Source organism: Molossus molossus, unplaced genomic scaffold (genome assembly GCF_014108415.1).
Source record: "Molossus molossus isolate mMolMol1 unplaced genomic scaffold, mMolMol1.p scaffold_m16_p_2, whole genome shotgun sequence".
NCBI classification, from domain to species: domain Eukaryota; kingdom Metazoa; phylum Chordata; class Mammalia; order Chiroptera; family Molossidae; genus Molossus; species Molossus molossus.
Genome location: NW_023425355.1, coordinates 91420463 through 91439367, shown reverse-complemented (window position 1 = coordinate 91439367; position 18905 = coordinate 91420463). Strand labels below are relative to the sequence as shown.

Sequence of the window (18905 nt, the reverse complement as noted above, 5' to 3'; positions counted from 1 at the left end):
TGTTCTTGGCTTGAGGACTGAGTTGCAATGTCCACAGTGCCCTTGCCTGGCTGTTCCACTCAGCTGGCTCTGGAGTTCAAGAACTCAGCCTGGGGTCCGGTCGCCATGTCCCCACATCCCACGTGGGTAACTGCCTTGGTCCTGAGGTGTCTGTGGGGCTGCTCAGTATGGTGGCTGAGTCACACCCTATCCCCAAGGTGGCTCCCTCTGCCAGCCCTGGGGCAGCAGCAGGGGGCTCTTCCTGGGGGCCGGGCTATCCCTGGCCACTATCACTGCACTGCCCCCTCCCCGCTGCATACCTTGCCCACAGCTGAGCAGCTGGGAGGCTATTTATAAAGGCGGGTGAGATCAGCGGCCGAGGCTATAAATTCACAGGCTAAGGCCAGCCCCACAGGAGCAGCCGCCTGAGGCACCAGAGCTGTGGGCCTCAAGGCCGGGATGAGCGCCAGCACGGGTGGTGGTGGTGGGGACAGTGTCGGCGGCAGCAGCAGCAGGTAGGGCTGGACCTGGGTGCCCGGGGGTGGGGGTGGGGGTGGGATGGGCCCTGGTGCCTCACTTGCTCACTGCCTACCCACCTGCCCCACTCGCAGCTCACAGGCCTCCTGTGGGCCTGAGTCCTCCGGCTCTGAACTAGCACCCACTGCGCCTGCACCGCGGGTGTTGCAGGGGCTGCTGGGCTCCGACGACGAGGAGCAGGAGGACCCCAAGGACTACTGCAAGGGTGAGGCCTGGCCTGGGGCACAGGCGGCCAGGTGCACTGCTGTGGGAGGCAGGACAATCCAGGAGAAAGAGAATGCTGGCATCAGCCCACGTGGGCCAGGGGGGCAGAAGGGCGATGCCCCCCACAAAGCTCTGTTGGATCCCTTCCCCAGGCGGCTACTACCCTGTGAAAATCGGAGACCTGTTCAATGGGCGATACCACGTAGTGCGTAAGCTAGGCTGGGGCCACTTCTCCACCGTCTGGCTCTGCTGGGACATCCAGTGAGTGTCCCCTTTGCCCCCTGGGTCCCAGTGCCAGCTGGGATCCTGCCTCTGGGCTTGGTTGGGGCCACCACAAAGTCCCCATGAGTCTGGCCGTGGCTGGCAGCCAATTCGGGTCTCGGCATTGCAGGCGCAAGCGCTTTGTGGCTCTGAAAGTGGTGAAGAGCGCAGGGCATTACACAGAGACAGCTGTGGATGAGATCAAGCTCCTGAAATGTGTGAGACACCTCCCCTACCAACTTCCAACTCCCTGTGAGCTGCCTGGGGCCTGGCAACATGGGTGCAAGGCCTGCCGGGGCTCCTGGGGTAGGGTGGGACTCCCAGAGGGGCAGGCTCCAGCTGGCTCTACCCGAGTGGGAGGACCTAGAGGAGCTGGCAAGGGAGGGGCCAGCAGCCTGGCCAGAATGGGAGAGGGGGCTGCTGTTGCTGGGAGCAACTGGTGAGAGGCAGGTTAGAGCCATCCATGGCCTCTTGGCTTTTGCTCCAGGTCCGAGACAGTGACCCCAGTGACCCCAAAAGAGAGACCATTGTCCAGCTCATCGATGACTTCAGGATCTCAGGGGTTAATGGAGTCCGTATCCTCTGTAGGCTGAGCAAAGCTCTGTGGCAGCGCAGGAGCCAGCTTGTGCCTTCCCAGCTACTAGGGCCTCTGTTGCAAGTCTACATGATGGGGACTTATGCCTTCTAGTGACACTTGTCTTTGAAATACCCTCACTACTTTGAAAAAATTTTTTCCCTTTATTGATTTTACAGAGAGAGGAAGTGAGAGGGAGAGAGAGATGGAAACATCAATGAGAGAGAACATCAATTGGCCGCCTCCTTCCTGCATGCCCCCCACTGGGGATCGGGCCCACAACCTGGGCATGTGTCCTGACTGGGAATTGAACTGGCGACCTCTTGGTGCATGGGTGATGCTCAACCACTGAGCCACACCAGCCGGACTACCCTCACTACTTTTTTATGTGGGGGAGTGGGTAACCAGGTTACTGAGTTATCCCCAAATAGCAGAGTCTGCCTCTGTGGTACACCTGGGCATAGGAGTGGGACTGGTCTGAGAGGCTTCTATATTTGCTTAAGTGCCCTTTCCCTAGGATGACCACAGAATGCACCATCCCAACTGGCACACCTGAGTATGACAGGGGCACTATGACACTGGGACCACCCAGGCTCACCTCTGCACTGCCTGAATTTCCCTGTCCCCCATCCCAGCTGAGGGTGGGCAGGGCCTGTGTCCCAGCTGTGTGCCTGCCAGCCACCCTTCACTCCCAGTCCCAGATGTGTGCATGGTGCTGGAGGTCCTGGGCCACCAGCTCCTCAAGTGGATCATCAAGTCCAACTACCAGGGCCTGCCTGTGCCCTGCGTGAAGAGCATTGTGAGACAGGTGAGCATCCCCGGCCCTGTGAACAGCCGGGAGGCAGCCTGGGCAGGGCTGGTGGAGCTCAGAAGTGGCTTTCCCCAGGTGCTACATGGCCTGGACTACCTCCACACCAAGTGCAAGATCATCCACACAGACATCAAGCCCGAAAACATCCTGCTGTGTGTGGGTGACACCTACATCAGGCGTCTGGCCGCTGAGGCCACAGAATGGCAGCAATCAGGGGCACCGCCACCGTCCCGCTCCACAGGTACTACAAGAGCCTATGTGGGACTGGGGCTGGGCCTGTAGGCTTCAGCCCCTGCCTAAGTCTCTGTTCCTTTCTCCCATGCCCCTCCTGCCCCTCAGTGAGCACTGCTCCCCAGGAGGTCTCGGTAAGTTGGGGCATCCCTCTCTTCCTGTGCCTCATCTCCCATGTCCTCAAAGCTTGTCTCCTCAGCCTCCCCACCCTCCCCAGCATTCCTGCAGTGGCATTTCCAAAAGGCTGGTGGTTCGGATGAGAGTGATACACAGGATGGGTCACATGCCCCAAAGTGCCCACCAATGGGTTTACCATGGCCTCAGTGGAAATACACCACATCTTGGGCCAGGTGGGGTCAAGGCTGCCCCCAGGGGAGGCAGGCACCCAGTCAGTGGCAGACCCATCAGCTCCTCCTCAACCTTGAGCTTTGAGGAGTGAAGACAGGAGGGAAGGCAGAAGGTGGGCGAGAGGCTGGTGTTAAGGGGTGGGCTGGAGGGGGTAGTGTCTCGTTCTGACTTCCACAGGAGCCCTGGGGCCTGAAATTCTTGTCCCCTGTGGGGCATATGGGCCACAGGCAGAGGAATGGGCTGGTCAAGGGATGGGTGACAGAAACCATAGGGTGACCCTGGCTCTAATGGCAGCCAAGTAAGCTGTCGAAAAACAAGAAGAAGAAGATGAGGCGCAAAAGGAAACAGCAGAAGTGGCTGCTGGAGGAGCGGCTGCGTGACCTGCAGAGGCTGGAGGCCTTGGAGGCAGCGGCCCAAGCCGAGGGTGAGGAGCTGAAGGGGCTGGAGGGGCCGGGGGGCTACCACGTGTGGCCATCAGGTTGTTGGCTCACATACCACCCCTGCCCATCTCCCCAGACTCTGGCTCAAGACTAGGGGGCAGCGGCTCCACCTCTTCTTCTGGCTGCCATCCTGGGGGGGCCAGGGCTGGCCCCTCTCCAGCTTCCTCCTCCCCGGCCCCGGGTGGCAACCGCAGCCTCAGCCCGGGCTCCCAGACCTCAGGCTTCTCTGGCTCCCTTTTCTCTCCTGCCTCGTGCTCCATCCTCTCAGGCTCATCCAATCAGCGGGAGACTGGGGGCCTCCTGTCACCCAGCAGTAAGCCGGGCAAGGCCAGTGGGTGTCGGGCAGGTAGGGTGGGAGGGGCCAGGCCAGCTCAGCCTCTCCCTTCTCTTCCTTCCTCAGCACCATTTGGTGCCTCAAACCTCCTGGTGAACCCCCTAGAGCCCCAAAATGCAGACAAGATCAAGATCAAGATCGCAGACCTGGGCAATGCCTGCTGGGTGGTATGAGTGTGCCTTGGAGAGCAGAGCTGGGTGCCCTGCCACGAGGCTAGAGGCACAGGCCCACTCCTGGGGTGCCCCGACTTGGGCCTGTGGGGCACTTGATCATTTGTTCAGCAAGGATTCACCCGGCAATACACTTGACCAGACCCCACGGTCTGCCTGGCACGGCACAGCCCATAGGTCCTGCCGAGGCAGCAGAACTAGGCCCATGGCAAGGGGCGGGGGACACTGGGAAGGGACCAGCCTCTGCCTGAGATCGCCTGGCCAGTTCCTCCTGGGATTTTTGGGGACCCTGAGGAGCACAGTGAGCCCCACTGAGCTCCTTGGGTGCATGGCCCAGAGGTGGGAGACGAGTGGGAGACTGGTGGGGGCAGGCCAGCTGTGGCCCCGGCTCCTCCCCAGAGCTCCCCTTGCCTCCAGCACAAGCACTTCACTGAGGACATACAGACGCGGCAGTACCGGGCTCTGGAGGTCCTGATTGGTGCCGAGTATGGGCCCCCAGCTGACATTTGGAGCACAGCATGCATGGTAGGCCTGGGCTGCCCTGGCCAGGGGCCAGCCTGCTGGCTAGCAGCCTCAACCTCTCCCCTTTCCAGGCCTTTGAGCTAGCCACCGGCGACTACCTGTTCGAGCCCCACTCTGGAGAAGACTACAGTCGTGATGAGGGTAGGGGAGGCATGCCCTGGGTTTGGCCTTGGGGCCTCGGGGCCTCGGGGCCTCGGGGCCTCGGGGCTGCCTCCCAGCCTCCTCTTTGTCCACAGACCACATCGCCCACATCGTGGAGCTCCTAGGAGACATCCCCCCGGCCTTCGCCCTCTCAGGCCGCTATTCCCGGGAGTTCTTCAACCGGAGAGGTGGGGCCAAATAGGCTCAGGCTACCAGGGTGCTGAGGGTAGGGCAGGAACCTTAGGGTCTGAAAGAGGGGAGCACGGGCCCCAGAATCAAAGGCCATGCTGGTAGAGCTTAACCCGAGTCCTGCTGCCCACCCCAGGAGAGTTGCGGCACATCCACAACCTCAAGCGCTGGGGCCTATATGAGGTGCTCATGGAGAAGTACGAGTGGCCCCTGGAACAGGCCACGCAGTTTAGTGCCTTCCTGCTGCCCATGATGGAGTACCTCCCTGAGAAGCGGGCCAGCGCAGCCGACTGCCTCCGGCACCCTTGGCTCAATCCCTAGCCCCTGTCAACTCCTGCTCCAACCCTCACCTCTCAGTACCTTCAGGAAGTGAGACAACTCCTGCCACCCTACTGGAACTGCCCTCTCCTACTCTGTGGGTAGCAGGCTCTCACACACCCCCATGGCAGAGTAGACAGATGCTGGGCCAGGCCCAACTGTGAGAATTTGTTCTGCCCCTGACCCTCACAGAGAGCCCTGTGAGTGAGAAGTGTGTGTGTTTCTTTTCTTAATAAAGTGTGAACTGAAACACCAGCGTCCTGGAGTTAACAGAAGCGCAAGGCTGAGGGCTGGGACAAAAGCCGGTTTATTCTGAGTCCAACCAGCAAGCTAGCTGGGGTGCTGTGATTGGGAGGCAGGCAGCCTAGGCCTCCACAGCCCGGCCATTGATGATGCGGATATGGCGGATGATGTCCTGGATGGCTTCCGATGTAGTGCCCTGGCCCCCAATGTCCGGGGTGTGCATCTGCGGAAGATGGGCAAGCTTGGGCACACAGCAGGGCCCCACAAACACCCAACCTCTGCAAGTGGCCCAGGGCTGGCCACTGTCGCCTGTGGCTTGCAAGGGCTGGAACTGCCACCAGGAGCGTAGTGGTACCAGTTAAGGCCCAGAAGCCCTACCCTACCTGGTACCACCCTCCCCTTAGGGGCAGCAGGAAATGCCAGGTCACCATCTCCAGCCCCTCAGGCATCACACCAGCTCAACCCAAGCTAGAGGAAGGGCTGGGGGGGGGGGCAGGAGAGGAGAAGAAAAGCCTCACGTTTTCATTGTCCATGGATGCCAAGACAGCTTTGCGGATGGAGGTGGCATAGGAGTGTAGCCTAAGGAGGGAGAGCAGCCTTCAGTCCACGGGACCTAAGGGGCTGTTTGGGAGGGCTGATGGCTGGGCATTGAGAAGCCACTTACTTGAGGTGGTCGAGCATCATGCAACTTGCCAGCAGTGTAGCTGTGGGGTTGGCGATATTCTTATTGGCAATACTCTTGCCTGTGTTCCTTGTAGCCTGGAAGGGACAAGATGATGAAGAGGGTAGTAAATGTAAGAATGTAGGGAGTATGAGTCCATTCAGGTGAAGTGTCCAGACAAGCAAATCCACAGAGACAGAAAGCAGATCAGTGGGTGCCAGGGGCCAGGAAGGGGGAATGAGGAGTGCCTGATAACGGGGACAGGGTCTCCTTTTGGGGTGATGGAAATGTTCCGGAACTAGACAGAAGTGATGTACAACACTGTGGATGTACTTAATACCCCTGAATTATTCACTTTGAAATGGTTTCATTCTATGTTATGTAAATTTTACTTCAATTTTTAAAGACAAAAAGAAAAAACAACAAATGGATCAGTAAAACATGGTCTATCTATATAACAGACTATTATTCAGCCATAAAAAGGAATGAAGTACTGACAAGCTACCACATAGATCAACCTTGAAAACATTATACTATAGGAAATAAACCAGTCACAAATAGCCACCTATTGTATGATTCCATTTATATAAAATGTCTACAACAGGCAAACCCATAAGACAGAAATCAGATCAGTGGTTGCCAGAGGCAGGGATGAGAGGGATGAAAAGTGGGAGCTGACAAGTAGAGTTTCTTTTTGGGGTGATAAAGATGTTCTGGAATTAGATAGTGGTGATGGTTGCACAACTGTGAACATTCAAAAAAACCACTGAACTATACACTTTCAACGGGTAAGTGGATGGTGTGTGAGCTGTAGCTCAAAAAGGCCAGCAGCCCTGGTGCCACTGGCAGCACTCACCGTCTCAAACACAGCGTACACATGGCCATAGTTGGCTCCAGCCACGAGGCCAGGGCCCCCAACCAGCCCTGCGCAGACGTTGTTGACAATGTTCCCATAGAGATTGGGCATCACCATGACATCGAACTGCTGGGGCCGGGACACCAGCTGTAGGACAAGGGGGCAGACAGAAGCTTGAACACGAGGCCCAGGGTGCCTAGAGCAGGCAGCCATGGAGCCCAGTGGGTTAACTACCTGCATGGTGGTGTTATCCACAATCATATTCTCAAAGGTGATCTGGGGGTAGCGGGCTGCCACCTCCTTGCAGCACTGGAGGAAGAGTCCATCACCCAGTTTCCTATGGGAGGACACAGGAAACCAGCTTGGCCACTGCAATGGTCAGCTGGAAGGATGGGGTATGCAGATGGCCACAGCAGGCTGGGTTCTAACCTCTAGCCAATCCCCAATCTGTAAAATGGGCAGAATTCTGCTCCACCTCCCCCGAGTGTGCACTGGGGTGAGGTCATGACTGGACACAGACAACAGGGCACAACCCTAGGCATGGCCCCTTGGTGGGTGGCCAGGGTCCTGAGCCCTGAATCTGAAAACAGACCAAGCATGCTGCTCATTTCAGCTGCTTCAGGATTATTGGCAGAATGGGCAGGAGCATGGCGGGGCGGGGAGCATACATAATGTTAGCTTTGTGCACGGCTGTCACTTTCTTGCGCCCACTCTCCTGGGCCAGTTTGAAGGCATATTCAGCTATGCGCAGGGACTTGGCCTTGGTGATGATCTTCAGGCTCTCCACCACTCCTGCCACACTCTGAGAAGGGGACGAGGGAAAAGAGACCCGGGTCCTCTCTGGTCCTGCTCTCTAGCACAAGCTTCTTCTTGGGCACAGCGTTCCTTATCACTGACCCTCATCAGGCTCTTCCCCAAGCCTCACTCACCTCGTGCTCCAGGCTGCTGTACTCGCCCTCTGTGTTTTCCCGGACAATGAGGATATCTATGTCCCTGTGCCGGGTCACCACTCCTGGCAGGCTCTTACAGTGGATGACATTGGCATAGAGGTCTAGGCTGGTACTGGGGACACAGAGAGAGGCAGCTGGCCAGTGCCACCTCTCTCTGCTGGCACAGCCCATTCTACCCCTGCTGAGCCTTTACCCCGTGTACTTGGTTCTCACCGAAGAATGTTGTTGCGGGATTTGTAGGATGGTGGCAGGTTATGGTTTGTTTCAATATTGCCTGCAGGACAGAAACAAGACAGGCAGTCTGAAGAGGGGTCAGCTGTGCCACCATATTCCCCTTCCTGACCCAGGGGATGTACACCAAAGGCAGCTCCATCCAGAAAATATGGCTTTCAGCAGTGAAAATACTTCACAGAACACTAGAGTGTAACTTCCAACATAAGCCCCTTAAGGGTAGAGAAGGGTACGCGTGCTCGCTTCACTGATGGTTTGTGAGGACCTAGAAGATCACCTAGTCTATACCAGACACTCAATAAATACTTAGTGAATAAATAAATGAACAATGCTTGGCAGCTAACCAGGAGGTCTTGCCAGACCCTAGGAGAATGACAAGACCAGGGTCTGGCTGGATAGAAAGTGACACTACTCCTATTTACTAATAGGCTAGTGGACTAGGGTGGTGCCAGCAAGGTGACCTTGGCCAGGGTAACTACCAGGCCCTGAATCAAGGTGTCACACAAATCCCACCTCAGGGGCAAGAAGGAGCTACCTGAAAAAGACCACAACTTGGCCCTGGCTGGACCGAGGGCACCCAGAGTGCCTCAGGCACGCTGTGGTTGGCATGTTAGCCTCTCCATTTGACTGCCAGGTCTCTCTTCCAGTTCACCTTTGCTCACACACTCCTCACACCAAGCAGTAACAGATAAAGAACCTGGACCAAACCAAGGCAAACTCAGGAGGGGTTAAAATTCTTGTCTGTAACATCCATAAATGTGCCAGCTGGAGCCAAGGCAGCAGACAGAGGTTGAGCACTGAGTCTCTGTGACATTTGGTTTGTGAAGACAGATACTGAGGGTTAAATCTGACCCTAACCCTAACCCTGCAACAGAGAGGGCTGCTTCAGGAGAGAAGAAGTAGGTGGGAGGCAGCCCATTGCCACTAAGATCTCAGAATCACAGCATGGACAGAACCCCAGAAACTTCTTTAAACACAAGGGTCCATGCTAGCCAGAAAAGTCCTGAAGTCAGAGGTATTGGATCCCAGAGACAAGTATCAGCTCAGAAGTGAAATAATCATGTACAGCAACCCATCCTGGCCCCCAAGCTCACCCTTCAGGGCCACGCGGTTCCGACGGATGGCCATGATAGCATTGCGGATGTCCTCTTCATCGGCATTGGAGCTCACGTGCACCTCTTCAAAGTCCACTGGTACACATGCGTGCCTGGGGCAAAACTGAATCAAGGTGGCTGGCCCTGGGCCTTCTCCACACTTCTAAGAAGTCTGCCTGGACCACTGTTTACAGAGGCCTGCTACTGCCCACCCTGACCTGGCTCTGGCTGATAGGAGACTGGGCCCAACTGTGACAACTAATGGGGACTTGCCTGAATTCCACAACATAGTTAGCAGGACTGGTGCCACCTTCTCCATGGCCAGGTCAGCCTAGTGGGATTGTTAGCACCAGGATGAAAGGCCTGGGCTTATAGCCCTCCTATCATGGCTCAGTGGGTGCTTGGGCAAAGTCCCAGCCAGTGGGCTTCTGGGCTTACTGTCCCTTTGGCACCAAGTTCTCAGGATATATCCTGGCTAGGCCTGGGGCACAACCTTCCCTAGGGGGACAAGTCAAAGGGAGGTGACTGGGAGCTCCATACCTGAACACAGACTTGACATGCAACATGAGCTCTGGCCCAATGCCATCCCCTGGGATCATAGTCACCGTGTGCCGTCCACCATACTTAGCAGACGGAGGCTGGAAAAAGAGAGAGGGTGAAGACAGTCCTTTACTTCCTTTTCTCCCACCAGCACTGACCTCTTGGGCCAGCCAATCGTGAGGTGCCAGTATGGGGTACCTTAGCCCTGTGCCCCACTCCATCCCAGACAGGGCTGCTTATAGGGGTCCCTGGCCAGGAGGACAGCAGTAAAAGCAGTTCCTGTCCCCACTTGGACTTAGGTCAATCCCAAAGCAACTAAAATCTAATAGGCAAATGAAAAGAATACTCACAATTGTTTGTTGCTAGAGGAGAGATAAGAAGGAAAAAGAATCAGATCAGCCAAGGTTGGAGGAACAAGGCTGTGCCTTTTCCCTGGGGATGCTGTCTAGCACAGGTAAGGAGGTAAGGAGGAGGGCTGGGTGACCTCTGGAGACCACGCCTCAGAGGGAAGGGCAAGGAAGACCAGGGAGCAAAGAGGCATGACACACACGAGCACATGCTCACATCTACACATGCACACAGGCAGGTGCACATATGCCTGGACATAAATCTACATACGTGCAAGCACACACATACCATGCAAGTACACACACACACACACACACACACAAATACTTACTGAGAAGCTCCTCCAGGGGGCCTCGTGGCCACCTAGAACCTGGCAAAGAGAACCCAGATGCTAGTGGTTATTGTCCAAAACAGAAAGTCAATTTGGCAAAGAAGAGCAACTGTCCCTACTGTGTCCAGACAGGCCTTGCACATCACCCCTTTCACCTATGTACACTGTCTGGTGAACAACAGCACACAGCATGTACCTAGACAAATGGCTCCAGAGTCATTCCCAGGGACCAGCCTGCTGAAGCACAATGGAGGGTCATTACAATCCTTTATGCCTCCTTCAGCTGCAAGGTCAGTTTTTTTAAAAAATGGTTATGTCTCCCTCCCCCTCTTTAGTTGTTTTTGTTTCTTTTTTGGCCAATTATTCCTGTCCAGTGATGTCTGTAACATAGAAAAGTTGGCACGCTAAACACGGTACAATAAGGAAATCATTATAACAAACCAGAAGGCCACCACACAATCACTTTATCATTTTTGATCATTTTCCTTTATTACGAAAGCAGGACATGAAGAGAATCTAGAACATGGGAATATGAATATCAGAAGAAAAAGACAGCACCCAGGTTCCCCTCCAGAGATAAGCACTGCCTAGAATTGCCCTCCAGAATCAGAAATCCAAAGCAGACATGCAGAAAATAAATCCATTTTCAGAAGAATAACAGACACCAATCTTTTGGAAGGCTTTCATAAAGGATTTCAAAACTGCTTCACAGCCTACACGGATGACAAATATCCCCAACTCTGACTCGGAACAGCCATGTTTGGCCACATCGGCGCCACATTTGACAGCTTCAGAGCAAAAGCCACCAAGCCAAATAAGACAAGTATTGAAAAGTGACCAATGTGGAGTCCCCACATTGTCCTGGAGGAAGAAGTCCTCATCCAAGGTCCCACTGCAGGGGGGGCTATAGGCCTGCACACTTTCCTCCCTGCTGTACCCCACCTGGGAACACACCTGGGTGTCCCCCAATCCACAGAGGAAGGGGCGGAGCCAAGGTCCTCCTTGTCACTTGGGGATGCCCTGCCACTTGCCTGTGGAGCAGCAGCGGCAGTGGAGCATTCCAGCCAACAGCAGAGTTACCATGGCCATTTCTCAAAGAGCCATGCCCTCCTGCTAGAAATCTAGAAAGCTCAAGCAGAGGCTGACCATCCCCATCTGAGTCTCCTGGTCAGTATTCACAAGGTTCCCACTTGCAGGAGCTCTGGAAGCACAAGTGTGCCATTCACCCACCCAAGCCAGGAGCTAAGAGGGGGTTGATCACTAAGACAGCATGCTCTGGGGGTATCTGTTAATCCATGTGGCCCCTGGATCTGTAGCCACAGACACACTCAGGGCTTTTCTGTTTTCCTTTTAGCACTTGTCAGTATTTGGATTCATCTTGTTTACAGGCTCTCCATACAAACTTGTGGAAGGACACTTAGACTGCGCTTCCTCCAGAAAGCGTTCCCTAATGCCCTAAGGGTACTCCAGCCTCCCAAAGCCCTACCTCAATTCCTCCCCCTCCAACCACAATCTCCCTGGTTGTTGCTCCCTTGTTCCTTCCCCAACCCCCAAGACCCTGAAAGTGAAGGCCAAGGCTGTCCAGTTCCCTATTGTCACCCCAAGACCCAGTAGAATGCCTAGCCCAGAGCTAGGACACAGAAACATTTCCTGAATGAATGAGCACATCAGAAAATGAAGAGGAGATAGAGGACTTTGGAGGCTAGGGAAACCTCCGTCCAAATCCACATCCACTACACTTGGCAGCAAACAGTTTAACATTGCTCAGCTTCCCATCCTCACCTGAGAGCCCCAGAACACAGGTGCCTACTCTGCATGACTACTAAAGATTGAGCAAGAGGAGGTATGCGAGCAGTTCAGTCCCTAGCAGGACACACAGAACTATGCAAAAGCGTATCTGTCCCTTCACCCCAACAACCCCTCAAGCTAGTGTTCAAGACTGGTGTCCAATGGAAGATGCTGGGCTGACCCCTGCAGCTCCTGGCAGTAATTCCTCCTGGGCTTCAAACCTCTGAAGTCCACTGGACAGGTAACTTGGGCATGGTAGTGAGCCAGCCCTTGCACCAGGCCTGGCTCTGCTTCTGTGCAACTCCCCTCCCCAACCTTGGATCACATTACTACCACAAGGGTTGAACCTCTTCCTCACCAGGTCCCTATGCTAGATGTTCCTTCCAACTTTGGCCAAAGACCCAGAGAGCTCTCAAGATAGAGACTTCCCTGACCTTGCTCCGGACAGATGCAGGTACCTTCCTTCAAGGTTACAAAGGTTCTGCCTCACATCCAGGCCCAGTGAAGCTACCCATCAAAAGAGCTCAGTATGCGGCAGGATGGGATATATACATAGGCTTCCTGCTCATTCCTCAAGCGGGAGAGTGGACTGTCAGCCCTCATTCTTTGATGGTGCTATGGAAAGAAAGGAGTCCAGGGTGGTATGCGTTCCCACCAAAGGGCTCCCACACTGCACAGCTTAGCAAGGCTTCACTTCAGCATGTTTCTGTTGGATCAAGTGTCAATGGTGGCTACATGTTTTCCCACAAGGTTCCAATTAGTGGGAGCAAAAATCTGGGGTTCATTTCTAAAAGTTCCCATACCCAGGATAACCAGTCTCAGGGCAAGGCACTGTCCAGATTGTTCACAGGCCCCCATGCCCACTCAACACAGACACAAGCACACACACAAGGGAGGTCAGGGAAGAGACAAATGTCTTCACCAAGACCCTGTGGAAGCCTGGCTGCCAGAGTCATCGGGGACTCTGGAAACTCTGTCATCAGCAATGTGGAAGGAGTGAGCATTTTAAACAGAATTGCATAAAGCATATGCTGTTACAGAGCCATCTTCCCCAGGGGCCAGTGAGGAGATGTGTTGTGTGTTACAAGGAGTGTCAGCAAAGTTGCAGGGTTCTGGAAGGTCAGAGTTGGCTAGATCCTTTGAGATCCTTTGAGACAGAAGCGACCCGACACTGGAGCCCAAATAGAGGAGGGGCCTGGCCTAAGGCCACACAGTGGGTCAATGGGGTAGCCAGGCCTAAAGATCATATCTCTTGTCTTCCAGGCTTGAGAGGTCTCTGGGTCTTTAATTCTGTCTCCCAATGCTTCACCCAGGGACTAAATTATCCTCATTTAAGTGTGTAAAGAGAGAGGAATCGGATCCAAATAACCAAGATCCTAAACGGAGAACTGTTAGCAAGCCCTGGAGGCCTTCCACCAAACCAGCCTCAAAAACCCTAGTTCTCCTCTATTCCAAGTACCTGCGGTGGGGATAACTGGGGCTATAAGAATGTTCTGGGGACGGTTGGGGGTACTGGCAAAGTTCAATTCTCCATCTCCACTGGGACATGTGGCAAAACAGTACAGAAGAGAAACCCGAGGAACGTTGGCAGGGAACGGGATTCCCAAGGCGGCAACAACAAGGCAGGCCAAGATACGTGACCGCCTCGCGAAGGGTCCCACAAAGGCACTAAGGAGATGACATTTGGGCTGCCGAGGCCCACTCTCCCCACCTGTCTGGAGCACCCTCACCACAAGATGCAGATCCCTGGGGAAGCAGGACCAACGGCAACTTTAGCAGATCTCCTCACTGACAATGGAGGCGACCAATCAATTCCAGCGCACAGCCCTCTCCCCGCCCCCCACCGGGCCTGCAACCAATCGAACTCCAGAACGCTCTGGAAGCGGAGACTCCAGATCCAGCCCCACTGAGGGGCAAAGATACCCAGCGAGCGCTGCGGCTGTCCCTGCGGCCCGCTCCCCTTCTCACCTCCCAAGGCCGGCAGAGGAGAGCCGGTCTGAACATTGCCTTCGCAGGGCCGCTAACAGCCATCACCACCTTCAGCGCCATGACAGAAAGTGAGAACCACGGTACGTCCCTACGCGCAGACGCCGCTCTCGCGATACTTTGGAGAGGTACAAAATCCGCGGAGTGGGCGCGGCCTGGCAGTGTGCATGCGCGTGGCTTGCTGGTTCCCACGCCCTTTTCCGGCGCTGGGAGCGCAGCCGCCGCCGCCATATTGGGGGGAGCCAGCTGGGCCCCTGGTCCAGTAAGGGGACACGTCAGTGCCGCCAGGGACGTCACAGGCCCGCCCGGCATGCCGGCGTCTAATTGGTTGCCGCGTCCTCTTACGCGTCGCGCTTCCTTGTCTGCCCCTCGTGCTCAGTGGAGTTGCTCTCTTTTTACCTCGGCATAGAAGAGGCGATGGTGGCGCTGGCATCTCTCGGCGCCCTGGCGCTACTCCTACTGTCGGGCCTCTCCTGCTGCTCAGGTAGCGGCATGGCGGGAGCTCGTTTCTGGCGAGCTTCTCTCCCACGACTGGTGGTGCGTGGCGGGGAGGAGGGGTGCGGGCCAAGCGGGTTTCTGGGCCTTTTTCCTCCGAGAGGCAGGTGGCCTTGGGGCGCGACGACCAAGGCTACCACACGCTCCTGCACCACACACGTTTACCCAGCATCCAGGCTGCCGAAAGAAACAACCAAATCTTTCCCCCTTCTGCTCCTGCGAGGAAGAGTTCCAGAGGCTCTCCCGTGCACCCGGCCCCCATATCCAGCAGGGAAAGTGACACACGTCCCTGCTCCTTCTCCCAGAGCTTCTGGTCTAGGAGGAGGGTCGTACAGGAGCAAAGTTCTACAGCGCTGGGTGATGGGGCAAGAAACTGGGCTGGTGGAGAGGAGTCACCTGATCAGGGGCGGTGGGGCCAGGCCTCCCTGGGAAGAGAGGTCTTAAGTGAAGAGGGAGCAGGGACCGCCCAGGCAGAGTGGCCATGAACGTGGGCGAGTTAGATCGGAGCTGAAGAGGTTAAGGTAAGCGGAAGCCTTGAGTGTCAGAACGTACTGTTGACTTTTGAATTTTTACATGAGGCCCTGATGTTACCTTAAAGGGGTTTTCAGCAGAGCAGAGCCACAGTCGGATCAATTGACATTTTTAACACCTAGTGGCAGGGTTGAACTTAGACTGGAGTTCAGAAGTGTGCTGAGGAGGATGTCCTTGCAGGAGCCAGAGCTGTCGGGGGGCTGGAATGGGGAGGAGTCGCTTTCTGCCCATTCACTTTACCTGCCCTACTTCAGGCCAGCGCCCTTGGTGCCGGGAGTGTTTCACCTTCCTAACTGGCCTCCTGCTTGCACCCTTTTCACTTATCCCTCAGGAATCCCCCATGCTGTAGCCAGTGATGTCTGGAAATGACACACCTGGCTGTAAAACCCTTTGGTGCTCCACAGTGTCCATAGGAAAAAGGCCAAATTTAGCAGAGCACAGAAGGATCTTCAGGATGTGGCTCCTAAGAACTGCACCCACCAGTGTTCCCAGGCATCTTTCAGATGTCCAGACCCAAAATCTTCTATGATTGCCTCATCCTAAGGCATAGCTCTGCAGGGATACCACATTCAGAGAGCAGTTGGCTGAGAACTTTACTATTGGTAGCATTTACTTGGTGCCCTGTGACTTAGGTGGCACTTGTCTTTCTCTGTAGCCTCTAGCAGTGCAGAGATAGCTAAGGCAGCATTCTTTCTCTCAGGGCAGCCCTGTTCAAGGGGACAAGTTGTGCATCTGGATTCAGAACTTCTCCCATTTCCTTCTATCAGGAAACACTGGGCTAGTATTGGTCTTCTGTCAACTATGGTTGTGGGTAAAGACCCTTCCCTTCATCTCGAAAGCCCACATGCTTTGCCAGCAGCACCATGTTTGGTGTCTGTGGAAAACACCTTCGGTAAACTGTCCAGGGCTCTCCACGGCTCTGAATTGATGTCAGCTAAGCCTCCTGGGCTTCTGGGGTGCTACGGGCCAGGGCAGGCTGCTGTCCCAAACCATTGCATGGCATCCCTGTCTGTAATTCTAGATACAGATATGAATTGTGCAGTGAATCCATCCAGTGCCGCCTCCCTTCCCCCTACCGACTCATCTGCTCTTTTGCCCTTGCATTGAGGTTCCATCTGTAGAAAGCCTTCCCATTCCCCACCTCCCCCTTGCCACTGCACTTCTGATTGGTCATTTATATCTGTCTCCTACATCTCACCTAGCAGGGTCCGAAGGGCTCCATGTGTCCTCAGCTACTGAGGTGTGGGAATTGAGGTCAGGGTGGTCCCTCTGCCCCCCAGCCCAGCATGCACAAGCTAGACTTTACCCAGGCATCTCTCTGATTCTCCCCACAGCAGAGGCCTGCATGGAGCCCCAGATCACTCCTTCCTACTACACAACGTCTGATGCTGTCATTTCCACTGAGACTGTTTTCATCGTGGAGATTTCCCTGACATGCAAGAACAGAGTCCAGGTAAGGCAGTGGAAGTTCAGCCAGGAGAGTGCTGAGGTGAGAGGCAGGTAGTGAGCCTGGGGCCTTGGGCATCAGCTACTCAACTGGCAGTTGATGGGGTCAGACCCAGGGACCCACATGGATTTAGATTCACAGGTGTAGGAAAGAGCAGGGCCGAAGATCAGATTCTAGCAGTTGTTTAAAGAACGTTCACCTAAGCTGCCTAGCTGCAGTAATGTAGGTAGACATTTTACTGTGTCTTAAAATAATGTACGTGGAAGTGGGAAACAGCCAGGGTTAGTCCCAGGCTCCTGCATCCGTTTTCTGGTTGCTCTTCACCAAGGTATGTGTCCATGTGGTTTCAAGCCCTGACCTTAATCTGCATCCCAAAGGCCCAAAGTAGGAAGCTGGGCCTTTTGGGTACAATATTTCTTGGGCAACTCATTGGGCACCCCTTGGCCCCAGCACTCCCTTACAGGCTCATAAATAACAACACAGCCCTGGGCGGTTTGGCTCAGCAGTAGAGCGTCGGCCCATGGACCAATGAGTCGTGGGTTCGATTCTGGCCAAGGGCACATACCTCAGTTGTGGTTTGTCCTTGGCCATGGTAGGGTTGTGCAGGAGGCAGCCAGCCAATGTGTCAGTCTCATGCCGATGTTTCTCCCTTTCTCTCCCTCCCACTCTATCTGAAGATAAATAGAAAAATGTCCTCGGGTGAGGATTAAAAAAATAAGAACACATCAATCATCCCACCCTATTCACAGTTAACAGGCTTGCTGAGGGTTAGGGAGGCCAGGCCATAAGAAGAATGTGTCCCCCACCCCTTGCATTAAGGAACCAAAGAAATAGTGACACCATCCGTGGGTGTTGGCTTCCTGGCAAAGCTCTGGGTTGTGCCAGGCCTACCTCCATGATTCTCTCATGGTGTCCCCTGCCAGACACTTCAGTCCCCAAATATGCCCAGCTTCCCTGCCCACCGGCCATGAGTGCTGCTATGGGCAGCACATGGGGCCCCTGCCAACAGTCACATAGGGGAGAAAGTGACTCTCCCTTTGTCCTCTCCCCAGAACATGGCTCTTTATGCTGATGTCAGTGGGAAACAATTTCCTGTCACCCGGGGCCAGGACGTGGGGCGTTATCAGGTAAGGGATACTTTGGTTGTCATTTTGGGCAAAGGCCACCTGTTCACAGGTGTGACTTGAAGTTCTAGAGGTGGCCTGATCAAGCAGGGTCAGGGTTCTGTCTTGGGTCACTGGTTGTGGTGCTGTGTTAGTACTGACAGGGAGCCCTAATGTGTTCATTGTGCCCACCCTGTGCCAAACACATAACCCAGGTGTCCTGGAGCCTAGACCACAAGAGTGCCCATGCAGGCACCTATGAGGTCAGATTCTTTGACGAGGAGTCCTACAGCCTCCTGAGGAAGGTGAGTATCACCTGGAGCTCCTCCCAAGTCTGCAGGAGGGAGGGCACACCCTGCTTCCACAGCCACCTCCACCCTACTGCCCCCCCTTCCTGGAACTCTGGGTCACTAGGGGCCTTGCTTACAGGGAGCAGTATGGCTGGGTGGGTGCCTTCCTATCTGACTGTCCCACATATGCTTGTACCTTCTGGGTTTCTCCCTTACCCATTTCTCTCTCCTCTTCCATGACTCAAGCCAGTGTTCCTGTCTCTTCTACCCCACCCCACCCAACAGCGCCCCTAACCCCAGCACCTCCCTTACAGGCTCAGAGAAATAACGAGGACATTTCTATCATCCCACCCCTGTTCACAGTCAGCGTAGACCATCGGGTAAGTGGGCTGAAGAGGCTGGCCTGGTCTTGGGAAGCAGCAAGCTTCATCCTTTTCTGGGGGTGGAGGCTGGGCCATAGTTGGCCAGTGTGTCTTTGTGCCCCAAAAGGAGGGTAACCAGGGCTGGCTGGGCCCCTAACCCATTCCTACCCTGAGCTTTCTTTAATTTCCTTTCTTATAGGGCACGTGGAACGGGCCCTGGGTTTCCACCGAGGTGTTGGCCGCAGTTATTGGCCTAGTGATCTACTACCTGGCCTTCAACGCCAAGAGCCACATCCAGGCCTGAGGGCAGTGCCCCCAGCCCTCATTGCTTCTTTCAATAAACAGTTAGACGGCTCTTCACTTGCGTTGCCACACCTTGCCTTCCACACAGGTCAGAGCTGGGCAGCCAGCATCCCCTGGTCCACCCGACAGTGCAGTGCAGTGGTGAGCAGGGTCGGGGCTGAAACTCCTGTCTCATGGGTTTGCTTTGTTCTTTGCTGTCACAGGCTCTCCTTCCTCAGCCCTCAGCTAAACCTTCCCTGCCTGGTGCCCCCAGTGCCCAGTGTCCACCTTCTGTTTCCAGGTTGCCT

The 18905-nt window shown here is 55.1% G+C and overlaps 3 protein-coding genes across 4 annotated transcripts; 2 read left to right on the top strand and 1 right to left on the bottom strand.

Annotated features, from left to right (window-relative positions):
- The first annotated feature begins 415 nt into the window (after positions 1 to 415).
- SRPK3 (SRSF protein kinase 3) lies at positions 416 to 5062 on the top strand. Its single transcript, XM_036270716.1, has 15 exons — positions 416 to 494; positions 591 to 721; positions 873 to 981; positions 1112 to 1199; positions 1469 to 1556; positions 2257 to 2363; positions 2442 to 2607; positions 2706 to 2731; positions 3240 to 3369; positions 3462 to 3698; positions 3786 to 3886; positions 4307 to 4414; positions 4483 to 4552; positions 4648 to 4740; positions 4878 to 5062. Exons 1-15 carry the CDS (start codon positions 439 to 441, stop codon positions 5060 to 5062), a joined length of 1695 nt encoding a protein of 564 aa, XP_036126609.1. The 5' UTR covers positions 416 to 438.
- Positions 5063 to 5353: 291 nt separating this feature from the next.
- IDH3G (isocitrate dehydrogenase (NAD(+)) 3 non-catalytic subunit gamma) lies at positions 5354 to 14243 on the bottom strand. Its single transcript, XM_036270726.1, has 13 exons — positions 14070 to 14243; positions 10314 to 10352; positions 9985 to 9996; positions 9635 to 9732; positions 9095 to 9207; positions 7983 to 8043; positions 7749 to 7881; positions 7488 to 7621; positions 7054 to 7156; positions 6820 to 6966; positions 5967 to 6061; positions 5821 to 5881; positions 5354 to 5525 (listed from the first exon to the last, which is right to left on the bottom strand). The coding sequence occupies exons 1-13, from the start codon at positions 14148 to 14150 to the stop codon at positions 5424 to 5426; spliced, it is 1179 nt and encodes a 392-aa protein (XP_036126619.1). The 5' UTR covers positions 14151 to 14243; the 3' UTR covers positions 5354 to 5423.
- Positions 14244 to 14305: 62 nt separating this feature from the next.
- On the top strand, positions 14306 to 18675 carry SSR4 (signal sequence receptor subunit 4). 2 transcript variants are annotated; one of them, XM_036270728.1, is made up of 6 exons: positions 14306 to 14571; positions 16451 to 16566; positions 17613 to 17687; positions 17879 to 17968; positions 18268 to 18333; positions 18515 to 18675. In XM_036270728.1, the coding sequence occupies exons 1-6, from the start codon at positions 14505 to 14507 to the stop codon at positions 18617 to 18619; spliced, it is 519 nt and encodes a 172-aa protein (XP_036126621.1). In that variant the 5' UTR covers positions 14306 to 14504; the 3' UTR covers positions 18620 to 18675. The 2 variants fall into 2 exon arrangements, with proteins under 2 accessions (XP_036126621.1, XP_036126620.1); XM_036270727.1 differs by having other exon boundaries at positions 14308 to 14571; positions 16448 to 16566.
- Positions 18676 to 18905: the final 230 nt, after the last annotated feature.